The 25,906-nt window shown below is 40.8% G+C and overlaps 1 protein-coding gene across 11 annotated transcripts in view; it reads right to left on the bottom strand.

The window, feature by feature from the left end:
- Positions 1-25,906, bottom strand: part of LOC116046942 (teneurin-3) — a 293,082-nt gene that overhangs the window by 31,795 nt on the left and 235,381 nt on the right. For 8 of the 11 annotated variants that reach the window (XM_031295418.2, XM_031295417.2, XM_031295415.2 and 5 more), the window contains 12 exons: positions 25,755-25,775; positions 16,783-16,907; positions 16,397-16,504; positions 13,079-13,233; positions 8,621-8,722; positions 8,138-8,311; positions 7,879-7,938; positions 7,257-7,419; positions 5,316-5,454; positions 4,478-4,583; positions 4,058-4,200; positions 3,253-3,431 (listed from right to left, as the gene is read on the bottom strand). In XM_031295418.2, the coding sequence (XP_031151278.1) occupies positions 3,253-3,431; positions 4,058-4,200; positions 4,478-4,583; positions 5,316-5,454; positions 7,257-7,419; positions 7,879-7,938; positions 8,138-8,311; positions 8,621-8,722; positions 13,079-13,233; positions 16,397-16,504; positions 16,783-16,907; positions 25,755-25,775 (1,475 nt within the window). The remainder of the gene's footprint in view (positions 1-3,252; positions 3,432-4,057; positions 4,201-4,477; positions 4,584-5,315; positions 5,455-7,256; positions 7,420-7,878; positions 7,939-8,137; positions 8,312-8,620; positions 8,723-13,078; positions 13,234-16,396; positions 16,505-16,782; positions 16,908-25,754; positions 25,776-25,906) is intronic. The other 3 variants (XM_031295419.2, XM_031295416.2, XM_031295414.2) reach the window with 1 other exon arrangement.

A 25,906-nucleotide genomic window follows, 5' to 3' on the forward strand; every position in this document is an offset into this window, starting at 1 on the left:
TATCATATCGCAGTAAACGCTGTTTGCGTGAAGTTTTGAAAAACTGTAACCACACTTGAAACCACTTTATCGGCATTTCCGTGACTCACTGTGACTTCAACAAAACTGCAGAGCCGACATAGTTTGCACCGTCCGCAGCTATGCGTGTGTGTGTTTGTGTCAGAGCTCCGCTCTCTGTCAATTTTCAGAGAGGACAGATAAGCTTGAGCTTACACGCTCTCAGGTACCGAAATTTCAACGTTTAACGTGTAAAAAAGGGGGCAAATTTACTGGTCGCACATGTGCGACTGGATGTAAAATTCAGTCGCACACTCTCAAATTTTGGTCGCAAAATGCGACCATTTGGTCACAGTCTGGAGCCCTGGTGTGTGTGTGTGTGTGTGTGTGTGTGTGTGTGTGAGTAAGAAAGAGCTAGAGGCTCTCTAGGCTATAGACATTTTACTTTCTTTGTTGACTACCTAAATACCCCTGTAGATAAAACATATGACAACTATGACTTGCAAGTGGGTCCCATCCAAGTCTTTTCAACTCTCCCAATACACTTCAAGTAGGGAGAGGGACCATGATTCCATTCCATTCCATAATTGGAAGGGTAACATGTCCACTGGAGGCTAAAGAGAACAGAATCTGCTGGTGGTTGAGAGACCCTAATAATTTCATTCTCATCAGAGGAGGCCGCCTCATAATCATGATCCTTCTCAACATTCAAAAAACGTTGCTTAGAGGTCATTTTCAATGGAGAGAGTATGAAGAGAGAGCACACAGAGCACCAAGAGAAACGGTTAAGAAAGCTGCTGTGCAAGCTTTTATATGTTTGTCCCTCCCCTGTTTTGTGTGAAGTATCAATGTCCTGTCAGGAACAATATGTCCCCTCCCTCACGCTGTGGGACATATCAGGGGTTTCCGCACTACTACAGGTTTGGTTATGGCAGGTTAGGGCCCTAAATTAAAAGATTAAATGTGATTCTGACCTTAACATCAGCCAAAACAAACCTAACAAAAGTGTGTAAAATGTTCATAATTGCTATATGTTTTATACAGCTAAAACAGCCTGGGGTTAAATTGATCCCAAGGAACACTGATGCGTACAAAATGTGTACAGGACATTAAAAATATATCATCATGTTAATTTTATGTTAACCTAGTTGTCCTCATTAAAAGGGTAACTACTGTTTTTTTTCCAACCTGGACCCTATTGTCCTATGTTTTTGTGTCTAATACTGGTCCAGTATTTAGCAAGATCGCTGCAGTCGGCAGCGGCGAAACAAGCTACAATGTAAGTTAATAGGGCAATTGTCCAGCTTGTATTTACGTTCATAAAAGTGCGTTTTGCCACTGACAGGCTCAGATTAATATTGTAAGTGTCTGACAACATTATGGACAGGATTTTTAAAGAGGTCGACCTTTCTGTTAAAGAGTAAGATCCCATCAAAAGCTGTTTTGGGTCGTCTTTCCACTGTTCCAACCATCACAACTGTAGTTTTGGTTGAAATAAACACATAGTTTACCGATTTACATGTGAAAATATGCTGGCTCTATACACGCTAAAAGTATTGCTTTTTTAAATAGAGTCTGGTGGATTTAGCACTAGCGACTTCAGAGCTGTTTCTGGTTAAACAGAAAGGTCTCAAAGAGATTTTAAGGTCTATCTCTGTAGGGATCCTGTCCATAATGTTGTCAGACACTTAGAATAATAATCTGAGCCTTTCAGTGGCAAAACGGGCACTTTTGTACTTACATTGTAGCTTGTTTCGCTGCTGCCGACTGCAGCGATCTTGTTAAATACTGGACCAATGTCAAAGATTGTTGTTCCCATCAGTCACTTAGACACAAAAACATAGGAAAATAGGGTCCAGGTTGAAAAAAAAAACGGTAGTTACCCTTTAAATGAGGAAAAGTCATTCAATATGAAGCAAAACAAATGATGACAGGCCCTTTTTTAAAGGATTTAAACACTGATAGTGGTCGAATTGACCCCAAGGATTACAGGAGGGTTTGCCTTTTAAAGCTGTCCAAAATGTGATTCCTGCAAACAGAAACCACTGTGTCATTGTTTGACGGGGATTGCATGTTGTGGTTTAATATTATGGGGTGGATCCGCTGGGCGGATTTGATCCTTCACTCCCACCCACCCACATCAATTTTGCAGCACTAAAGAAAGGCTATGTACAATATGTTATGAATGGGGAGAGACAGAACATGATAATGCATTGGGATGAACATTGTTTTTCCTTGTTCAGCATCATTGGCAAGCCCTGCATTACCAACATGTTCTCCTGCTTTCACAAAGCAATCAACAACAACATCAAAATGACAAAATACAGCAGTTACATTACCTTGTTTGCCATTTCTGGGCTGTACCTACTCCCAATGTGATTTCACTTTACCTAGACCATATGCAAACTGGGCAGTTTAGATGAAAGCGAGGAGGCGAAACAAATAAATAATGTACATGTATTGATGTAGAGGAATTCTACACTTGTCAATGGCTTTGAATAACTTATTACATTCTGATCAATAACTGCTCTGCTGTGAGGGAGCGTCTACTCTGTTTTCCCTCACACTCGGGACACATGAACCAAACAAATGCTGCCTTTTATGCGGGATATCTGATGTGAAGGATCATAAGGATGGTGAAAACTTTTTTTCTTCCTTTTGCAGTTCCCACTCAAATCTAGAATAGTCTATCTGAGAGGATGCATTGACGGATCAATCCCTAACTCACTTCCTCATCTCAGGTCTATCCTCAAAAGATTTAAAATTGAAATAAAAAACATTTAATACACTTATGACTAGAGTTGTTCCGATACCAATACCAGTATCGGAAAACAGCTACTGATACCGCCTAAATGCTGGTATCGGTATCGGCAAGTACGCAAGATTGATCCAATACCACGTAATTTACCCCTGAAATGTTTTACTTTAAAGTAGTTCATTTATGTTCTTTTTCCATTATGACTGACTGTCAAACTTGATAATAAAAAAAAGTTCTATGGCATTCATTCTCTGTGTTTTGTTCATGTATCATAAAGGGTTTAAGGCCATACAACAATGATAGCAATCATATCAGTACTCCGTATCGGCCGGCATTCAAGTTAAGGTATCGGAATGGGTTGAAAAATGTTGAATAGAGAACACACAGAACTCGTTTCTACGGGAACAATGTCACACAGTGTGATTTACATTACAAAGGCATTCCATACATACACACACACACACACACACACACACACACTTGTGTAAGCGCCTTACCTTGCACCAGAGTGTAGAAGGAGTCTATTGATGAAAGGTTGGTTGTGATGGAAACGTCCTCATCTCTCCCTGACGTCTCAATGTCCACAGCAACAGCCCCTGACGACATGTCGCCGTGGAGATTGGTCACCACACCGGTGGGGAAGGTCACATTAGTCAGACGACCCTCGCTGTCATAGCTACAAGGACAGTGAGGACGCAGGGAAGGACGAATAAAGGGACATTAGTTTCTATTAATGTAATGTGCTTTATGGAACCCTGTAAAAAAATATGAATCTACACACACACACACACACACACACACATACACACACACACACACACACACACACACACACACACACACACACACACACAGTTTCTTACAGCTGAATGTGCTACAGCAGCTCAGGGAAACAGCAATTTTAGAGAAGGTGGAATTAAAACTGGATCCACCCAGCAGCAGGTAGCATCTGGAAATATTATTAATCTAATTAGAGGAAGTCAATCATGAAACTAGGCTTTTCAATTATTTTCTGTCTCTAGACATAAACGTGTAGAAACAGTGGAGGAGAGGAGTGTATGTCAGATGTTGAGCTGGTTTGAGATGGTGTAGATCACATGTGATGCTGTTCTGTAAGAAGTTTTTTTTCAATGCTGTAAAACCATTAGGAGCTAATATAATTCTCAGTAAGTATATTTACCACATGGTAAATATACTTGTAGATGGCTTTTGATAAAATAAATAAATCCAACTGTCCCTCCATCCATCAGCACACAGCAGTGCAGACAGGGACTCAACTATAAACACAGTAGTGCTGCTCACTCATAGAAGGTAGTCCAGCCTATTTGGATGCTCTTGGTAGCCAGCAAACCGCTGTTGCCATGGTAACTGAACAAGACCAGTTCCTGACCCTGAGCCGTGAGACTCTTCAGACCTCCATTAGTCCCGATGGTCAGCCAGATGACCTATACACAAACGAAAAACACAAACAGCCACATGTTCAGATTCCTACTTCATGGGAGCCGTCGCCTCAGACCGTTAACATCAGTATAGTAGTAGTTTATTTCGATAAATATTGTGTTGTTGTCAAAAAAAAAAAATAATTGTGAGAAGTAACACTGTTTTCAAAATAATGATTAAAAAAAGAATTAGTGGTTGGCCGAATGCAGTTTTTTTTAATCAACAGATATTTTGATAATAAGTTCAAGTTTGGCAGCATGGCAAAAGACTTGCTCATCTCACCTGATTGTCTGGGGCGACCACACGTACAGGCAACCTGTTGGTATCTCTACGGATGCGGAGGGTGTTCCCGCTGCTGTCTGTCACCGCGGTTACATCCTCCTCATTGCTGAGAGTGAAGGAATGGAGGGTGGAAAATGACAAAGTGAAAATATAGGTTAAGTTTCAAAAGAAGGAGGAGAAACAAAGAGAGTAAGTATTTAAGATGTTACAAATACGGACAAGAAACACAAGTTCCCTTACTGATATAAACTAAACCTTTTATTTATTCAGGGAAGGTTCACTGAGAGGAAGCCTCTCTTTTGTAGGAACCACCTGACCACATTTCACACAGTAACAGTAACACACATTGACACCTGGAAGATGCTCAGTACAACCACAGTCTGATCTGCTGGCCACTGAGCAGCTCCACTGGAGCAGTTTAGGTGTTAAGGGCCTTGCTCAGGAGCACCTCAGTGGTGGTTATGAAGGAGGGACAAGCGCTGTTCTTTCACTTTCCCCACCCTAACCCTATTTATGTAGCATATTGTATTCTGTGAAACTATTTGTATTGAATGTGAAACTATTTGTCGTCTTGCACGCCTATGCTTTTCTTGGCCAGGTCGCCGTTGCAAATGAGAACCTGTTCTCAACGGCCTACCTGGTTAAATAAAGGTTAAATAAATAAAAATAAATAAAAAATCCTGTCGTTCTGGGGATTGAACCTTCTCTGACTTTTAGGCCACCACTGCCCACAAAAAAAAACCTTTACAGGGGATGTGTTGCACTCATTTTCACTGCAAAATTAAATTCTATTTCCCCACCCCAAATCAAATATGTGTTCATTTCCACACAAACCAACCTGTAGCTGAAGTTGTATTTATAGTCTCCAGTGACCAGAGACATGGTGAACTGATGAGTCCCGTTCCCATCAAACACATAGAGCTCCTGAGAGGCTGGAGAGGCCACTTCATAGGAGCTGGGACCTGAAGCCAGGGAGCCTGGAGACACACAGACAAGCAGATGGATACACTGTGATTTCTGTATTAATATATAATAAATTAATAATAATAAATAATTAATAAAATATGTTTTATTATGAATTAAAATACCCACAAATATATAGATTCAATACTTTATTGCCATACAACTCGGTGCAAGTTGCTAGGAATTTGTTTCAGTGTGCTCATATGACAGGAAATCAACAATATCCTACAAGTCCAGCTAAAATGATTAGACCATTAAACACACGCCTGTTTTGATCGTTTCCAGTTTCTAAAATGTGAGGATTTGTCTGCATTGAGAACTTTTACCTTTAATACTTTAAGTACATTTTCTCTGATGATACTTTTTGTAACATGGTCAATGCAGGACTTTTACTTGTAGAGAGTATTTTTACAGAGTGGTATTAGTACTTTTAAGGATCGGAATACTTCTTCCACCACTGCTGTCTATAATGTGAAATATTTGGGACAGTTGTGCTAACCAGCTTGTGTACACTGCAGCAGTCAGAGCCTAAAGCTTCTTTCATCATTTAGCCTGTGAGACCATGTACAGTTCAGTAGGGTCTGGAGTAAACTGCTGTAGTACCCCTCACCCTCTTTAATGTGTTCGCCTTTCCAGTGTATGCTGTCTAGCCTAGAGTTTAGATTCTCTCCCCGACTCCGAACTCGGCCCGCCACTGTCCTCTGGTTTGTGTTTTTTTAATCATTACTTTATTAGCCTAATTGGGTGGGGAGAAAGCTATGCCTCTCCAGCTTCTCCTGTAGCTCTGGGTATATGTCCTGACCTGCACTGACTTGAGTGTGAGGTAAACTGCGCTAAATCGTGTCTCTCCCATCTGTAGCATTGTCTTGGATAATTGCGCAACCAGGCCAGATTGTTTCAGATATCTCACGAGTCCTTTAGCAGCAGATATGGTCTCTCCTATATCCATCGCGTTGTCGGCCAGTGTGTCGGCATGCAGACCGTGGCGAAGGACAGTATCAATTAGGTGATCGAGACAAGAAAGTCTTCTATATGGTTCCAGGGCTTTGACTAGGTTGCTGCCTTGATCTGTTACCCACAGGTAAAAGGAATTGTAGTTGAGAACGTCAGTTATAACGGCCCACTTATTAAAAAATTTGCCGGGTTTAAATCGGGCTTGGGCTCATAATTACAGTTGATGTGTTAGGCCGGGCCGGGCTCAGACACAACGTGCATGGGTTCGAGTAGGGTCGGGCTTGATTTTTTGGGCCCGATCTAAGCTTTAGTCTAGCCACTGTTCAAAGAACATTGAAGCATCTGTAGAGCATTTCACATTTTGACACAGGTTCACACCTTAATTAATCGAAGCACCTTTGCTTGATGGAGCAGACGGTATTAAGTCCACGCAAACTCACTCAGACAGACTTGTTGAATGTGTTTCTCAGCTTTTGTTTATTTGTTGTTTCCTGTTAACTTGTATAAAACCCTGGCCAGAAATTTCCCAGCTTTTTCTGTCTCCACTGGGTAGTGAATACAACTCATCTGAATCAGCTACAGAATTCAACATTACTATTTCTTCCAAACATTCTTTCTGGCCCAAAAATGAGTGCATGTGGTCCACATTCCATGTTACAGTGTACACACATCATGGCCTGCATATCCACAACACTACATGCACTCTACCATAATGTGTCTATCGCAACAGATAGGGTGACGTACAACAATGGTGAATTGGGTCTTAAATCTAATTTTTTTTTTTCTAATATTTTGGCCCTCCCAAAAAAACAACCTTAGTATGTCCACTTTGTATGTGTGCGTGTGTTCTGTATACTCATACCAGTAGGTGGTTGGTTGCATCGTATGGCTCGAATCCGGATGTTTCCCAGATCAGCCACGTACAGTGTCCCATCCGGAGACACCACTAAAGAGGAAGGGCAATTAAGCCTTGCGTCTTTAGCGTAGCCATCTCCCGTCTGATAGCAGTCACAGTTGGCATCGTTCTGCAGGACAGAGGGAGGCAGGCAGTGGGAGAGGAAGAAGTAGAAAAGAAAGACAGAAAAGAAGTGAGAGATAGAGAATAACATTACATGAATAATTCAGCTTGGCTTATTTCATGGAGGGTGGAGAGGAGAGTTGGGCGCCATCCAAAATTCGACAGGAGAAGAAATTCTCATGAATCTCTTCTCTTAAATTTTTTCCATACTATTCTATGATTAATATATTAATGTTGATCAGATACTACCTGCAGTCAGTGCACCATTGTCTTGTATTGTTTTGGGATTAGATGACAAATATTTTATATCATCTAATCCACATAATTCTCTGACTGCTACACAGCTGTACTATTATGAGCGAATCAAGATTAAGCTATGAAATTAAGATATAAAAAGGAAGGAAAAGGAAAAATGACAGCTTTCAGCGTCAACTTATCTATATAAGAAGTAGCTGTGGTATAGTACCTTGCAGTCACAGTCAGATGGCGCTCCAGCTAGATGGGTAATTTCTCCGTCAGTCGACACCTGGTGGGGTAAAACAGAAGTGCTCTTTCATAGAAAAGAAGACAACACACTAAAAGCATTCAGTTCTTCATCTTTGTGCCTGCATCTGGACTTCAAATCTGACCTGGGACCTTTGTTACTTCTGTTACCAACTACTGTCCTGCACAGTAGTTCAAAGTTTGTACTTGCTTGTACATATACTTTATGTCCTGAAGATTACCTGTCGAATGCGGTGGATTTTCTTCTCATCCGTCTCTGCGATGTAGAGGACACCGCTGTAGGACAAGGCGATGGCTGTAGCTCCCTCCAGCATGGTCTGGACCGCTCTCTTCCCCATAGTATATTCTATACCAGGTACCTGGCAGTGCATGGGACGACCTGCCACGATACGAACCTGAACACACACACACGCACACACACAGACACACACACACACACACACACACACACACACACACACACACACACACACACACACACACACACACACACACACACACACACACACACACACACACATACATGGATGCTGGTTATTAGTGATTAAGTAACATTGTGTATTTTGGGATGATTCGTGATTCGATATGGTTTTTTTATGTTACTTCAAAAACACATATTTAATGAAAATCAAAAAAGCAGCACATGTAAAAGGATATTTGTAAAACATGCTCTGCTGTCAATGTGGGTATAGACAATACTGTACCTGTCTATTTTCCGTGATCTGCAGCACAACGTTGTTGTCCAGGACGTAGATGGAGTTATCCATGGGATTGATAGCTAGATCTGTGGGCCATTCTAAACGAACCTGGATGTAGAGATGATGGGACGAGGAGAGAGAGTTCCACTTCACATGCTACTTCACTGTACAGTTTCATCAAACTATATTGAGTTTTGCTATCTGATACTAGGGATACTAAGACTGATATACAGTGTATTTCCTAATTGTTTCTCTGAGTGACTTCTGAGTTGAATGGATCAGTGGCTGAACGGCACTGTTTGATAATGACAGATGGTTTAACAATGATGTACATGAAAACAAAACTTTCCATTATCCTGAGGTCTGCTGCCTCAGTAAAAAGAAAACTGGGAGATCAAACCCCTTTAAAAAAGGTTGCTCAGGGACAGTTCTACAGAGGACTGAGGGGGCATTTGTGAAAATATTTATTATATGTTATTTAAATATGAAATAGTTATTTTAAAGTATGAAAACCTAAAATCTAACAAAATAAACCTAAATTCATTGTTTCTATTAAACATGGGCTGTTTTATGACAGTATATAAACACAGAATTTACTGGTCTATTAAATTTCCACATGGTTTAAACCTGCATTCACATATTTTATACTGACTGTGTACTTAAATTAAAATAGAACAACATGAGTCTACAGAAAGAGCTGTGAAACTTGAACATGTGTGGGCTGCCAGTTGATATGGTTCCACAAGTGAACTCAAGAGGTCAGCTAGATACATAACTGCTAAACTGGGCTAAATCCTGCAGGGAAGGACACAAGGTCAGAGTTCAGATAACTTCAACTCTGCAAGAAACACTCTTAACTACGCTGCTCTGCCACACAGAACAGACCACAACTCTCTCTCTTAAACACACACAGACACACACGCATGCACGCACGCAAGCACTCGCACAAGCACACACCCACACACACACACGTGTAGGTGTTCTTTCCATTCTGATGTCCATGTCGTACATGTAAGATTGTACATTCGCACTCTGAAAATAAGGTGTGAAAACAAAAAGAAAGTACTCTCCCTTCCTCTATCTTACTCTCTGTCTCAATCACATGTAGTTTTATAATTTTATGTGAGTCTTTCATGGGTGCATGTTTTTTATGTTGTCTGTGAGCCCCTAAGAGAAGACAATTTTCTATCATATGTGATAGACAATAAAGCTTTTTGAATATTGAATGTCCCTCTTGTTTGCCTCTGTCTGATGAGTTTCTGAAATAAATGAAGGAAAAGTTAGAAGATATCGCCAGATCTAAATCTATGCCTTGTTAAAATTTAAGTGGCTCTAGTTTCCTGATGGCACACCAGCCATCTATCAACTGGATTGAATCTTAGCCATAGAGCCTTGTTTTACCTCAGGCTGTTCTCATGAACTATTCAAACATATAGCTACGAAAAGTAATGCACTGTAATTGGTATGTATTTATTGCTGTATGCACCACATTGACTGCTGCTGTACGAGACCACTGAGGTCCGTGTTGAGAGGAGGTTGGGGGCGATGGATGGGTAATAAAACACAGGGCTTTCAAGTGGGGGAACGGAGTTCATGTCCCGGGAGAAGTTAAGGTGAAAACACAAAACTTTCACCCAGGAAACGGGTGTTCGTGTCCACAATCTTTTTTTTAATCTTAAAAGTGCAATATGACAGCTAGCGTTTAAAATAGTTACTGCAGTCCAAATTCAAAATACTGTAGAGAGTCGTCTCCCTCGCCCCCTCCTCCCCAGACTCGAAGTTCACAGAGGTTGCCAGGCTGAGACCGCAGCATCCACAACAATGTTGCTAGACGCTTGTCTCACATAGCCAGACATTACTCCACAGCACAGCGGAGTAGCTAACGTTAGATGCTGGCTATATGTCCTCGTGCTCACGTGGAGCTCTGTACCCAAATGACTGACACACTTTTTCGGCTTAGAATTACAGTAAGAACCGCTAAAAACACAACAACCTTGCTGTCCTCTCCACCCGACTGAAATACACATTTTATTGGCTTAGAATTACGGCATCAATCGCTTAACACACGGCAAACTCACTTTCTTCCCAATTTACGGCCCTCCTTTCTTGGCTTAAAATAAATCACCGTTGTCGGCTACGGCCAGGCTGCACGTGGTAAACAGCCGTGGCCCGCTTGCCTGGTCCTCCGGTAACGTTAGCAGTTAACAGGGTTAGCATGGCGGAGTTAGCCAGGACCAGTCGGGATCACTTTACTGGCTGTCTCAATTGTTTTTGCGAGTAACCAACTTGGGTACTCTAGCTATATAATTCAATGTGAGAACACTAATGTTGAAATGACATAAAATGCCCGTCCCTTGTAGCCGTGATAAATTAGCCTGAAGCTAATGCTTAGCTACCTGTTCAGGAGGAAATTAGCCAACTTGGCGTCCTTTTGGGCTCTAAGCTGTCTCCATCTTCCAAATACATCTCCAATATTTACCCGGGGTTTGTTACGTCTCTGGTTATGCAACTGTTAGAAACATGCAGTTTTTTTTAGGTCGGGTAGAATCTATCTCCTTTGATCCTGTTCGTTTGTTTGCTGCGTTCATGGCTGTACTAACGTTACAGCTGTAGCGAGCTGAGTTTACGTTTTTACAGTTATATCTGGCAACCCGGCCTGGCTGTCAAAATGGGCAGTTGATAACAACACGCAGGCCAAAACACAAACAGAAATTCCGTCACGGAACGGAAATTTCAAAAGGCGCAAATACTGGCATTAGCATTGTTGTCAGAAAAGATAGTATTTCAACTTAGTATGTTTCCTTAATATCTGATAACGCATTGGGGTCATTTTTGGATTTAATACAGTAAATATATTACATATTGGACCTTTAACTGGTCGTTTTGGTGTCTAAACTTAACTGACGTCGCCGCATGATGGTCACCTTTTGTCAACTAAACTTAACTGTAACGACCACTAAACTTAAAACCGTCATGTGACCAGTTGTCACGTGATCAGCCGGTCATCACCATAACAAAAAATTGTTGTGCATTCATGAGAATGCATTGTTTAAAGGGTAACTACCGTTTTTTTCAACTCTATTTTCCTATGTTTTTGTGTCTAAGTGTCTGATGGGAACAACAATCTTTGACATTGGTCCAGTATTAAGCGAGATCGCTGCAGTCGGCAGTGGCGAAACAAGCTACAATGTAAGTTAATGAGGCAATTGTCCAGCTTGTATTTACATTACATTACTGTACATTACATGTCATTTAGCTGACGCTTAATCCAAAGCGACTTATAATTGTTTGAGGTTGCATGCCTCTGGAGCAACTATGGGTTAAGTGTCTTGCTCAGGGACACATTGGTTGATGTATCGCAGTGGGAATTGAACCCAGATCTCCCACACCAAAGGCATGTGTCATATCCACTTTTGCATCACCGTCTCCACAAAAGTGCTCGTTTTGCCACTGAAAGGCTCAGATTAATATTCTAAGTGTCTGACAACATTATGGAAAGGATCCCTTCAGAGATAGACCTTTAAAACCTCTTTGAGACCTTTCTGTTTAACCAGAAACAGCTCCGATGTCGCTAGCGCTAAACCCACCAGACTCCACTTAAAAAAGCAATACTTTTAGCGTGTATAGAGCCAACATATTTTCACATGTAAATCGGTAAACTATGTGTTTATTTCAACCAAAACTAGAGTTGTGATGGTTGGAACAGTGGAAAGACGACCCAAAACTGCTTTTAATAGTTTGTTTCTGTCGACTTTGAATGAAGTGTATTTTACGATGCTAAAATTACTGAGTCTGGTGAGTTTAGCGAACGCAATTTCACGGATGTTTTTATGTTAAGGATCTGGACGCCTGGGTAGCTCACCTGGTAGAGCAGGCGCCCATATATAGAGGTTTACTACTTGACGCAGTGGGTTCGATTACCTACCTACCTACGGCCCTTTGCTGCATTCCCCCTCTCTCTCCCCTTTCATGTCTTCAGCTGTCCTTTATAAATAAAGGCCTAAAAACGCCAAATAAAACAATCTTTAAAAAAAGGATCTTACTCTTTAACAGAAAGGTCGACCTCCTTTGAAATCCTTTCCATAATGTTGTTAGACACTTAGAATATTAATTTGAGTCTGTCAGCAGCAAAATGAGCACTTTTGTGAAGGTAAATACAAGATGGACAATTGCCCAATTAACTTATATTGCAGCGATCTTGCTTAATAATGGACCAGTATTAGACACAAAAACATAGGACAATAGGGTCCAGGATGAAAAAAACGGTAGTTACCCTTTAATGAGGACAACTAGGTAAACATAAAATTACCATGATGATATATTTTCAATGTCCTGTACACATTTTGTACGCATCAGCGCATTTTACTTGTATGTGGGTGAGGTGAAGTGTGAATAATGTCTCAGACGGCCCCTCATAGCTGACAGTCAGGGTGATGGTGCATGTAGGTACTCTTTGAAGGTTACCTGTCTTATGTGCATGCTGGTATCGCAGGTCAAAGGCCGTGCAGAGGTCAGGTCGTTGCTGCCCAGCACTGTGGAGATGATTCCATTACGATCCACTTTCCTGATCATAGTCCCGTCCACAAAGTAGATCAACCCGTTTCTATCAACTGCAATCCCTGTAGGGAACAGAAACAAAGAACACAGACACACACACAATTTAATATATCGTTGTCCTGTTGATTATTAATACATCGACTCCAGGATTCAAAGGAGAAAATGAAGCTGAGGTAATTCTCTTGTGTGGGAGTCAGGATAACGCTGCAGCAGATAAAAGGACACAGTAAAGAAAAAACATAAAGAACATATAGAGCCTGAGTGTATTCAAGCAACATCAGCCAAGATTAATATATGAATGAAAACTGTCAGAAGTATCATATAGATGAGCAAAACAGCATCTGTGCAGTGATAAAATCAATCACAAAATATGTACATATAGAACGAATCAACATCAACTTCTGAAAATGTTTAAATATATATATCTGGTCCATGCCTGAAGCCTAACACGTTAACCACTGCTGCGAGGTAAATTGTTTTCTTTTTCAACCTTGAACAGATTCTGTAAATGATACATCGGTCGATATGAGTTTATATCCCCCCTCAAGCAGGAAAAACATTCATAATTCTAACAGGATCATGTGGCTGTGGTGTGAAAAACAGCATCCGGTAACACTTTATAATAATGGTACATGAATTATCATGAATTCATGCAAACTACATGCATAAAAAAGCATGAATTAATTCATGTAGTACTTCACAAACTATCAGTAATGTACGAGGATTAATAGTATCTTATTCATGACTTAATGCAGGAACAATAAGTTAATTCATGCATCAATTAAGGTTTTTGAATCATCATAACTTTGGATTTATTAAAGATGTCTTCTTCTTCAAAAAAAAACTGACCAGTCCCAGCAGTTTACATATGTTCTTAAAAAAATTGAATTGTTGTTATCATTGTTAACTATATATTACTTCTTCATAACTTCATCATGTTTTTGGCCCTTCAAATAAAGAGCTCACCTGGTCCATCTTTAACATTGATAAATAAGATATGATTATGAAGCAGTGCGTCACCTAATTTTCTCATCAACAAGGGCAATCAGTAGACAAGGTGCTATACAGTGATCACAACTATTCAGAAAGGCTAGCCTGTTGTTTGAACATTTGCAAACTGCTATGAATGAATGAGGCCCATGAACTGTATTTAACATGTACTTTAATCTTATAATCAGTATTAAGAATCAAGTTAATTGTTTGACTGGGACTAAACATATTCCTAAAACAGGGTAAGACATGGGTGTACTTTAGGTTCTTTTTATATTTTTATTTTGTTATTCTCTTTTTATACAGGGATTTTTGGATTTACTTAGACTACGTTCTCACGACACGGTTTCATGGCAGTTTGTGAAATTGTGACATTATTTTTAATCTATTGATTTGTGTACAAGAACACGTTTTTCTCGTTTTTTTTCATGGTGGCCAGCACGAAGTGGGAACCATGTCTACGGAGGTTGGGTTTAGGAAAAGATGAACGGGGGAAGCAAACGTCACACCCCGGGACACGATCTGCGGTCTCTGGGGGACACGCCAGGACGACAACAACGGGACGGCGAAGGTTGGGTTTAGGAAAAGAACAACGGGGAAAGGATGCGTCACACGCCGGGAGACGGCTGCGGGGGACGCGCGACAATAACGTGACGGTTGTGATTAGAAACACAAAAACGGGGAAACAAAACGCCACACGCGGGCCACGATCCCCCGAAAGTCCTGTATTGTTTGACCCATCCACCCTCCCAACCAACCTCAGATTTTCAGCATTTCATACTACTCGCTACCGTAGTCGTGCTGTGATCACGAAATATGCTTCCCATTGAAATACATTAGTTTACATTTTTGTACTGGCCACCACAAAAACAACGAGAAAAACGTGCCCGTGTACACGAATCAGTAGATTAAATAACGTGACCATTTCACGAACTGCCGTGAAACTGGGTTGGTTCTCATCCAGATGTGGAGCAATGACGTTATGCCAATCATTAATAACTGACAAATGCAAGGCAGCCTCCAATTTGCAAACAATCTTTATTTAACCTTATTGTCAGGGACATTATTAGACTGTGTTGAGCTTTGAGGTGTAATAAACACAGTCACAGTTGTGAAGGAACCAAATCATCACTGTGGTAGCGGTATTTCTTTGTTGCCAAATAAGCAGGAAATAGAAGAATTTATGTGAATGGATGCGTGGAGTGGGTACAGTTTGGTGGACAGAGCAATTACACCACAGACAAAACCAGTCATAAGAAGTGTATGCAATAAATATCTTTGAATAGCTCAAAGATCAGGGGATTTCAAAGTCTGAGAATCTTGGAAAAAGGTGGCCCCTCACCCCCACTTACAGTGATTTATTTAGTTTCGCTCAATTCCTATTCCTATGCCTATTGGGTCATAATTATGTTATTTGATCCCATAGACACTCAACAATTAAGCCTGCATAAAAAGGTCTGGTCAAAGGCATTTATTAGTTTCTGACTCTGGAAAAGAAACTGCAACGGCGGTATCCGAACTATCGCTTCAACCACATCACACATATTTAGTCTATTCTATGTGATCTTCTTTTGGTAACCAATGTAATAACTAATGTAATATTTTGTCACTTCCATTCTCTGAGCCTGCCTCCAAAACTGTTTGGAGCCCCCCAGGGAAGGCCCACCTCCCACTTTGAAAACCTCCATCCTAAATCCTGTATACCCCACCTCCCACACTGGGCATATACTTCATCATTTGGACTTCTAACATTTCAGTACAGCTCTGCAGCTCTGCAAAATTCTGGTGGAAGTAGGATTACTTTCTAAGGATAAGAAGGCTGATGAAAAGCTTACATATGCTCCCGTTTCTAAATGTAGGACCAAATACGTGTGCTATCAGTTAGGACCAATGTCCAACTCTGAAACCTATAATACATACAGGCCAAGATTTGAATTGGGAGAGAGAAACTTTGTGCCCTTGTGTGTCTGAACTGTCTTGAGAATCCTCCTCAGCAACTATGGTTATGAACAGGCTTGAATAATAACCACCTACCTTATTATTTATTAAGTGCTTATTTTAGTGTAATCTTAGTTTATCTATTAAGTGCTTTTATTTACGAGCTTATAATTCTAAAGTCTGCTGTCTTGCACTGATTTATTTATTAACTAGTGGATGTGTGAAACACTATTTCAGCATAAAAATGACAAATAAAGGAATCTCCCTGTATTTTTATTCTTGTGTTTGTGTATGTACCTTTAGGTCCCAGTAGCTGTGCCTCTGTAGCTTTTCTTCCATCTCCACATCGGGCTTCATCAAATGGAGGACATTGTTCCCCTGTACCAGCCACAACTTCTCCATTACCTGAACACAAACATCATCATTTATTGCAAAAGTCACAATTCAATTCAATGGGGCTTTAATGGCATGAACGCTTCAAAGCATCAAAATACAATTTGTCCAAATATTCTAACAGAACATAGTAGACTGTAATATGAACACCTCTCTCTCTTTTGCTGCTATATTATAAGAATGACAATTGTAGTAGACGTGTGTGTGTGAGTACATTGGATTGACAATTGAAAAAAACTGATTGCTTTACCAACATGGTGTTTTACTGGGTAAATGAAGTGCATGCTTACTGATGAGGTCACGGGCACCGCTGAGCATCTTGGGTCGGTAGATTCGTCGAGAGTTCGTGTCCGACACATACAGCTGCCCTGTGACCGGGTCAGTGGCTAGATAGTAACGGTGAGCAGGGTTGTTGCTATGGAGGGTAGTGACAGACAAAAGGGGAGGAGAGGAACAAACAAGATAGAAACCAGAAAGAATTGGTTTAGTCGTGCTGAATCTTTAATAATGTCAGTATCTCAGACTTCGGTGTTTAAACACATTAACATTTTAAAAAAATACACCCGGTTTAGAACACAGACACTAAAATCAGAGAGATCAGAGTGTCCTCGGTGGAATGTTTCTTCCAGACACTTCACTACATGATCCAAAGTCTGACTGCAAACCAAGAGGCCTTTAAGGTGACAAGCTGCCATTTTCAAATAAAGTGTATGGCTTTAACAATTTAACAAATTGTTTAAAAGCTTACAATGAAATAAACAGAGTGGATTTAAAATTTGGTTTCAGCGTCATTATGATGGAAATGAAAGAGACTTTCTAGAGGTAATGATAATGAAGAAGTAATGAATAAAAGGAGAGTAGATGAACTGAAAGAAAATAAACTGGTGTTAATTTACTTCCAGTGGAGTACCAGGTGGTTGGTGTGTGTGTGTGTGTGTGTGTATGTGTGTGTGTGTGTGTGTGTGTGTGTGTGTGTGTGTGTGTGTGAGAGTGTGTGTGTGTGTGTGTGTTTGTTGACAGTAGGTTGGTGTGATGGGCCTTCACTTGCTTGTGAGTCTGTGACACACTCTTAATGATGCCTGCCATACTGTCATGTAATATCCATCACACACACACACACACACGCACGCACGCATGCACGCACAGTATATGTACATGTGCACTGGCCTCTAGCCATACGTCTCAGTGGTTGGTGATAATCAGCAGATGATCACAGGCTGTTAATTAAGACAGCTAAAAATAGACAGGCTGTGTGAGACAAAGACATCCCGTACTTAAAGGGCCCAGACGTGCTGATAAGCATGCCCTTTTGTTTTCATTTAACCTTTATTGAAGCAAAAAAATTCCCGTTAAGATCGAAACACTTCCAAAATTCAGGATAGTTAGCACCACAGACAAAAATCATGGAATCCATCAGCCTACACAACAGAAAAGGGAGTAAAGTAGTAAGGAGTGATGGATGAGGAAATGATTGAATGAGGAAAGAATACAGATCCCAGGATAAGAGGAAGACCGAGGGAGGGAATACATGACTGACTAAGGGAGAAAAGAAAAATGTGAAGGAAATAAATCAAGAATAAGGAAAAGAAAGCGACAAAAAAGGAAGTATGGCTGTAAAAGGTAAGAAAATGATGAATGTAGTCAATGAGACAAGAGAGAGGATAAGGAAATAAAAACAAATGAAACAGAACAAACAGTCAAAATGGTGTTAATAAGTAAACATGAAGGAAGGGCAGAAGTTTAAAAAAAGCTCAGTTACGTGACTTGTCCTCCCGAGAGGATACTGTGTTTAATTAAAAAGTGAAATTTAATTGAAACTACATTTAGATGCGTTAAAAAAAAATGAAATCCAACCATGGTGTCTTGTCAGTGGCAAAGAAGCCCCAGGTATGGTGTTGCTCTGTATGTGTATGAAGAGAGAAGAAAACTAACTAGGTTGAGATTCATTTTTAAAAGGGAGGAAAGAGAAAAAGAGAGGATAACACAGAGCAGCGAATCCTAATGTATCAGCATCAATCACAGAGATGGGGTAGATAGGTATAGGAAGCTGGAACCATGGACGTAAATCTCATCTAACTGTTGGGGGGTGAGGAGACAATAAACATAACATAACTCAAACAATACAGCCAAAATTATACAGTTGTAGAGGATATGTGTAGTTGTGGAACTCCAGTAAGTAGACTGACATGGCTTTTTTATCCTTTATCCCTTATTCTTTTCAGTTCGCTATACGGATGAGGCTGAACTGAGAACTGAACCCCCAAGCAAAAAAGCTAGCTAACTAGCCAGCCGGCTCATTTTCTGTAACCAGTGAAAGCATGTTAGGTGGAATTAGCAAGTTAGCTAACTAACCATCCAACAAGCTATTAAACAAGCTACCAAACAAGCTAGGTAACGTTATATTCGCTAACATAGGGGATTCATGGAAAAATCATTGTTTTTTGGTAAAGACTATTTTATAATTAATTAAAATGACATAGTATCATCTGTATTAGAGAAACAAATTACTTCATCTGATGTTCAAAGTGAATGAAATAGCCATGTCTAATTACTGGAGTCCCACAACTAACGTGACTGAGTGATTCAAATTTTGTTTTCTTGCACCCGCTGCTCCCACCGAACGGTAGCAAGTAGTGGACCAAACCATTATGAGGCGAGGAAGGGGTGGCTCAAGATGTTTTTAAGCTATGTTTGTATTTTTTACATATATTACATTATTTACAATACACAGCATGTTTGTCAATCATTTTTAAGGGGGGGACACTCTCAGATTGGGTGGGTCCTGACCCCCCCTCCCCGACTCCCCCTTGATTTCCGCCTATGGCTGGACAATACATTTGTAGATTCTTCCTCGTTGTAAAGGGCAGATGACCCCAGAAAACCTAATCAAACTCAGGATTTTATGACTCAGTGCAACTTCATTTGTATAGCATTTGTCATGCACTCATATCTGTTCATGATCCAGATATTAGTGGTAGACGAGCAACAAGTCAGAATACATTGTTTCCCTATGCCCTCTAGACCGACACGTAGAAGTGTTTTAGATCATCATCATCATCAGGGCAACATCATTTGTCAGTGCCTTGCAAAACCGTTACAAATCACTGTTGAAAAATCGGTTTAATGATGTGACTACGCTACGGTTAAGGTTTAGTTAGATTTAGGCACAAAGATGGTTAGGTTTAGGTTTTGGCTTTATAAAAGGTAGGGGACAATCATGGTCATGATTTGAAAAAAGGGAAACAATCTGCAGTGTCCTGTGTTTAAGGCCAATGACTTTTTGACCCATCCATCCACGCAGACCTTCTCTGTACACAGACTTTGTTGCCCTCCTTTGCCTCCATACAAAGGCTGCTAGTCACTTTGGTCATTGGTCACGTGTCATTTTGGTTCACTTCCTTAAACTGCTGCTGTCGTACTTCTTGAGAGGACAGTCTCTGGAACATGGGTGGCAACCTATGCCACACGTGCCAGCTTGGGCATGCACAGCCATTTTCAGTGGCATGTGAGAAAGCAAAAACTACACTGCAACAGTGACACAGATTCAACTTTGTTACATGTTACATTTAGTCTGGTCCCATAATTGCAAATTGCTAAATTAGGTTAGTCATGAAACAATTAAACAAGCATGATGAATTCATGTTGATGTGATAATATTGGCGTTTTTCCATTACATGGTACCTGCCTGCTCAACTCGCCTCGACTCTACTCGCCTTTTTGGGTTTTCCATTTTGAAAAAAAGTCCCAGGTACTTTTTTTAGTACCACCTCTGTCGAGGTTCCAAGCGAGCTGAGGCGATACCAAAAGGTGACGTGAAAACCTGCAGACTACTGATTGGTCAGAGAGAATCGTCACTAATCAATGCATCATCATTGCTAGCGACAGACGGGGGTGTCCTGAACAAACCCGCCATTATTAAATAGTTTAGCCAGCGGTGTGTTTTTTTTGCTGCTTCCAGCTTCTTTTGAAACTAAATGTGTCTTCTGCCAAACACCCACATGCCGAAAATCAAAAACAACACACCTTCCACGTTCTGTGCGTGTGTTGCGTTAGGTCACGGTTTCCTGTAAGGACCATATGTCTGAGCAGATCTAGCAATTTCTATACGACGCATGAGAAAAACCTTCAAAGATGAGTGTGATAAAGCTGAGTCAATCAAAAGGGCAGTGTTGATGAACTGCCAAATAAAGACATCATCATATCCAGGATTAAGGACTTGCAGCCTCTCAGCAAGAACTGTTTAAAAGTGCATTATGAAATTGCATCAATGGTCACATCCAGCAAACTGCTGCACTGACAAATGCACCGATGTTCAGTGTGGCTGTGGATGAAAGTGTAGACAGCAATATCATCCCACATCTGACAATTGTTGCAAGAGACAGCGACAGAAAAGAGATACAAGGGGAAAGTTGCTGCTTGAGGCCCATGCACTAAAGGGGATGTGCTTTTACCGAGCATTTTGACAGCAGAGTAGTCGCCATCATGAAAATATTTGCTATAACTGTATCTCTCTCTCTCTCTCTCTCCCCACACACACACACACACACACACACACACACACACACACACACACACACCAATAGCCTGGCTTTGTCCGAGGTTTCTGCCTGGGGGTAATTGTTGGTTCCCTGTAAATTATAGAGTGTGGTCCAGACCTACTCTAGTAATTACCACAGTTGGTGGCCCAGGTGACAACAACTGAAAATCAGACTGAAAGTCACTCTGTCATATAACATCACTTTATTATTCACCAGGAAAACTTGTGTGCAAATGATCTTACCTCTGTAATGGACACGGTAGCTAAAATTGTTAATCTTCTCGTTGCTCGCTCCTCACTCACTCAATCACTCATCACAGTTTAATTCTCTCCTGGAGGAAATGATGTGGCTTACAAAGATTTGCCTCCCCACTGCCTGTTAGGTGGCTCAATGGTTTGGGAGCGATTTGTGGAGTGCATTGATGTGATCAAAGCCTCTGTGATTGAGAAGGAGCTGGACTAGCCTGAGTTGGAGGATGAGAAATGGCTTGTGAAACTTGCGTTCCTCACCGACATCACAAGACGTCTCAACACACTGAACCTGCAGCTGCAAGGCGCATGCCAAACCATGCAAGCTCTGTCTGATGCATTGAACGCATGTCTGTTGAGAGTGAAGGCCTTATCCTGTGATAATCAAACTGGAGCCTTTCACTTCTTCAGACACCAGAGGGAGATGTCATCATCCGAGCGTGTCAACTCTGACGACATCAGAGGGCTCATTCAAGAACCTGAGACAGAACTCTCCACCAGATTCCAAGATTTTCAGCAGTACGGGCCAGTGTTTTCTTTTTTGGTCAACCCAGAAGACTTTCTGGCTTGGATCATATTAAAATGGATTGGGATTGAGGTAAAGCAGGAGATTTCTTTATATAGGCCTAATTGTATTTTAATGTTATTTTAAGTTATCTGCTGTAGTTATGGCTGATACTGGGGCAGGGCCGTCACAGGAAAGAAGGAAATGAAACAAAGAACAGCTAAAAGGTAAAAAGTAAAGGGAAAGACAACGGGCGATAACGCGAGTCAATTTAGGTCGGGCTTTCAACAGATTACGGGATTGCAAATGATTCCAAACCCACCCCGTATTGGCCTTCAGGTATGTAATATGTATATTTCATTCATAAAATAACTTTACAATGCGCGATGTGGTTGTACGTCAGTAGCCGACATTAAATTACGTCCCCCTTCCATTTAGCGTTATATTCCTTTTACTCCTTGTTTGTGTTGGCCTACTATTTTCTTTTCCCTTATAATTTTACTTGTGTAAAGTGTCCGTGGGTTTAATGAAATGTGCTATATTAATCTAAGTTATTATGATGTTGGTTGCTACAACAAACTCTTAATGCTTTGGCTCGTGACACAGTGACAGTGATAACATCACCCGGTTTAGCTCACAATACATCCACAGTAGGCTAAGTTACTGTATGCTACACTTGAAATGCAACGATGCATCTGTACCGTATTCTCTTATTCTAAATGAATGATTTTCTGTCTGAGCAAAACATTCATAGACCTCCCCGTAACACTAACTCAGTAATCTACAGTAGATAATACAGCAGCATGAAGAAAAGACCTTTATGACAGCAGGTGTGGTAAAAACACTTCCACTTTTGTCCAAAGGGGCCGCTCAACACAAACTGAAAAGTTACATATAGCCACTTTAAAGTAGCAAAAACAAAAGTATTAACACATGCAAAAAAAGACCCACTATTACACTTGTATGTACAGTATTTTATATCATTGTTTTATTTTTATTAGTATTTTATTGCTGATGCCTTAAGGAAGCCTTTAAATGTTGCAGCTACTCGAGGTGGAGCAAAGTTGAACTACTTTGTATACTGGCGGGTACATGTTTAATATATAACTGCTTCTAATGTGTGATTAATGTTGTGTTACTTATTTTTTAGTATTGATATTCCACTACATGCAAGTCTGCCGTCAAAGAATTTACAGTGCTCTTCCACACAATGAATTCTGCAATCTAGATTACGTAAAGAGGAGTTTTGTTCCAAACTACCTAATCACCACAATGTCCTTTAATTATTAATGGAATGTATCATTTTTCATCTTTAAGTGAAAGTTAACATGCATAAAGACTAATTGGTTGCTGCCTTAAAACTATTCGTGAATGCTATGTCTGTATGAAATCTTTCACGGCTATGAATCGATTAGGGTGGCACCAAAATCATGGTTGCAGCTGTCGCCGTGGTCCTGATGCACACCCTGCTATGCCCCGTTACACCCTGCTACGCTCTGTGGTTCCTGCAGTGTCCTGCTCTGTCCTTCTACGTCCTGTTACGTCCTGCTATGCTCTGCTGTGCCCTGCTACGTCCCGTAACGCCCTGCAGTGCCCTGCTATGCCATGAGCTACAACTACTATTTCTAGTCACTGTTCCATTATCTTTATTGTGACTATCATTGCCACTATTCATCACACCCCCAACCGGCACCGTCAGACACCGCCTACCAAGAGCCTGGGTCTGTCCGAGGTTTCTCCCTAAAAGGAAGTTTTTCCTCACCACTGTTGCACTAAATGCTTGCTCTTGGGGGATTTACTAGAATTGTTGGGTCCTTGTATCTTATAGAGTGTGGTCTAGATCTACTCCATCTGTAAAGTGTCTCGAATTAACTCTTGTTATGATTTGATACTATAAATAAAATTGAATTGAATTGAATCACCTTGCATGGGCTTGAAAAGGACAGTGAGGATGGGGCTGGGTTGAGAGAGGGATAAAGAGAGTGAGATATAAAACAAAACAAAAAATTAGGAAGGCCAGTAACCACGGCCAACCCCCATATCTCTTCTTGCTAGGGGCTGCCATGACTTCATCTGAGCTGACAGTAGAAAAATAGGCCTGATTTCGTGTGAACACTTGTCAAGATTAGAGAGGGAAAGAGGATGAGGCCGAGAGACACGCAAAAGAAACTAGCATAAAACCAGATGAGGGGGTCTGATTTGATGGGAACAAACATCTTTGGTGAGTAGAATGTGAGCATGACAGATAAAAATGAAAGTCGAAACAACGAAAAATAAGACCCAAGTTGAAATGAACCCAATGAATCCCTGCAGCTAATGAAGCTTAGCATAAATTCATTCAGTAAGACTTCTTTGCTTCACATTCTCTCTCTCTGTCTCTCTGTCTCAAACTAATCAGCTGACTCTGGGCGTTCACTCTTTCAGTTAAACCAACCAGATTTTGCCACGATCTCTGTGAGCTATGGCGTTGTTGTTATTTAATTCTGTTCTCCTCTCTGCTGCTGTCAGTTTTCATTTCAGGCAAAATCGATGCAACTCTCCTCCACCCCATTCACCTCCAGTTCTCATCATTCCCAGCGCTCCATCATCAGAAGCCCCATGAACATCTATCCAGATGTTCAGGCTCTTCCTTTATCCCTTCATCACCACCACCAAGGTCTAGACTCCATCAGGGGGATATTCCTGTATATCCAGGGTGCGATTTGCCGGGGGGCATGCGTGGGATTTCCCCCTTTCTGGTCTACATATCCCTGCCTCTGCTGAATTCATTTTATTCCGGGTGGGGACAAAATGTATCCCCCTACCTCAAAATGATCAATGCTACTTCACCAATAGACCATTATATACCTAAAATAGAAGTATTTTAAACTAAGTTAAGCGCTGTAATGTGAATAGTGCGATAGAACGATAAAATCCGAGCAGCAGTTGCTGGTTGTATTTAGCCGCTACAGAACTCCGGGACGCCGGCTACCAGCAGCAGTTATTTAGCCGATAAGCACCAACAGGTGACTGTGAGCCGGCTACAGGCAGCGCCAAATGACGGCCCTTTCAGGGGCCATGGTAGTGGAGTTTAGCGAGAAAAAGTGAGCGTCATGCGGCAATGAATTAAGTTTAGGCACCAAAACGACTAGTTAAGTTTAGGAAAAAGATCATGGTTTGGATTATAACATTCACGAGGAACGAATGAGCGTTTCAAGGGGTGAAAGTATTTTGTTTCCGTTGCGACGTGAACTTGGCTCTCCGGTTTGAAAGCGCTGTATTTTCCACTGAATATTGAAGTGCATATTTAAGTGTTACTACATCCATGGTATTGGAAAGGGGGGATTTCATTCTTGCACGTTTTGTTTTGTTGTGGATGATCAAAAAACATCTCTCCCATCTGCTTGTTTCCCAAATCGCACCTTATGTATATCCATGGCCTCTATATCCCATATAAATGTAACATTGCAATGGAGTCTAATCGCCAAAGACTCTCAACAAATCAAGCTATTATGCACCATGTTAATTAAACGTATTTCACTCTTAAATGAAGTCTCTCCTGATGGAAATTTACAAAGTGGTGTGAAGGCCATCTGTCTGGTTGCACATCATCTGTTTATCTGACCTATGTGACAGTTTCCTCTGTCCTACATGATACAATCTGCAGCTTTAAAGCATTACCAGACTTCAGGAAGATATATATGCAAAGATAGCTTGCTAACAGCTTGATCCAGCTCACTGTCTCCTTGATGCACTGAGACCTTGGGCTAAGGACAGCATATAGTAAGTCCTGAAAGCTGCCAGGAATGAGCAACAGTGATCGTTTTAATGATGTGCATGAGATGCACTTTGTGTATGAAAGGCGCTATACAAATAAAGCTTATTATTATTATTATTATTATTATTATTATTATTATTATTATTATAAGCAGCATAAATGGACAGTGGGATGAAAAGAAGGTTAAAGGTCGAAAAGGATTAGTCACTCTTACCTATGTCTGAAATCTTTGTTTCTTTAATACAGTGCAAGCAAAGGAAAGAAAACAGGAGAAACAAGAGTTAGTACAGACGAAAATCCCCGGAAGAAACAGCTACTGCAAAAAAGTTAGAAGTGGCAGTCAATTTTAGAATTTGAGTCATGCAT

This window comes from Sander lucioperca, chromosome 4 (genome assembly GCF_008315115.2).
Source record: "Sander lucioperca isolate FBNREF2018 chromosome 4, SLUC_FBN_1.2, whole genome shotgun sequence".
NCBI classification, from domain to species: Eukaryota; Metazoa; Chordata; class Actinopteri; order Perciformes; family Percidae; genus Sander; species Sander lucioperca.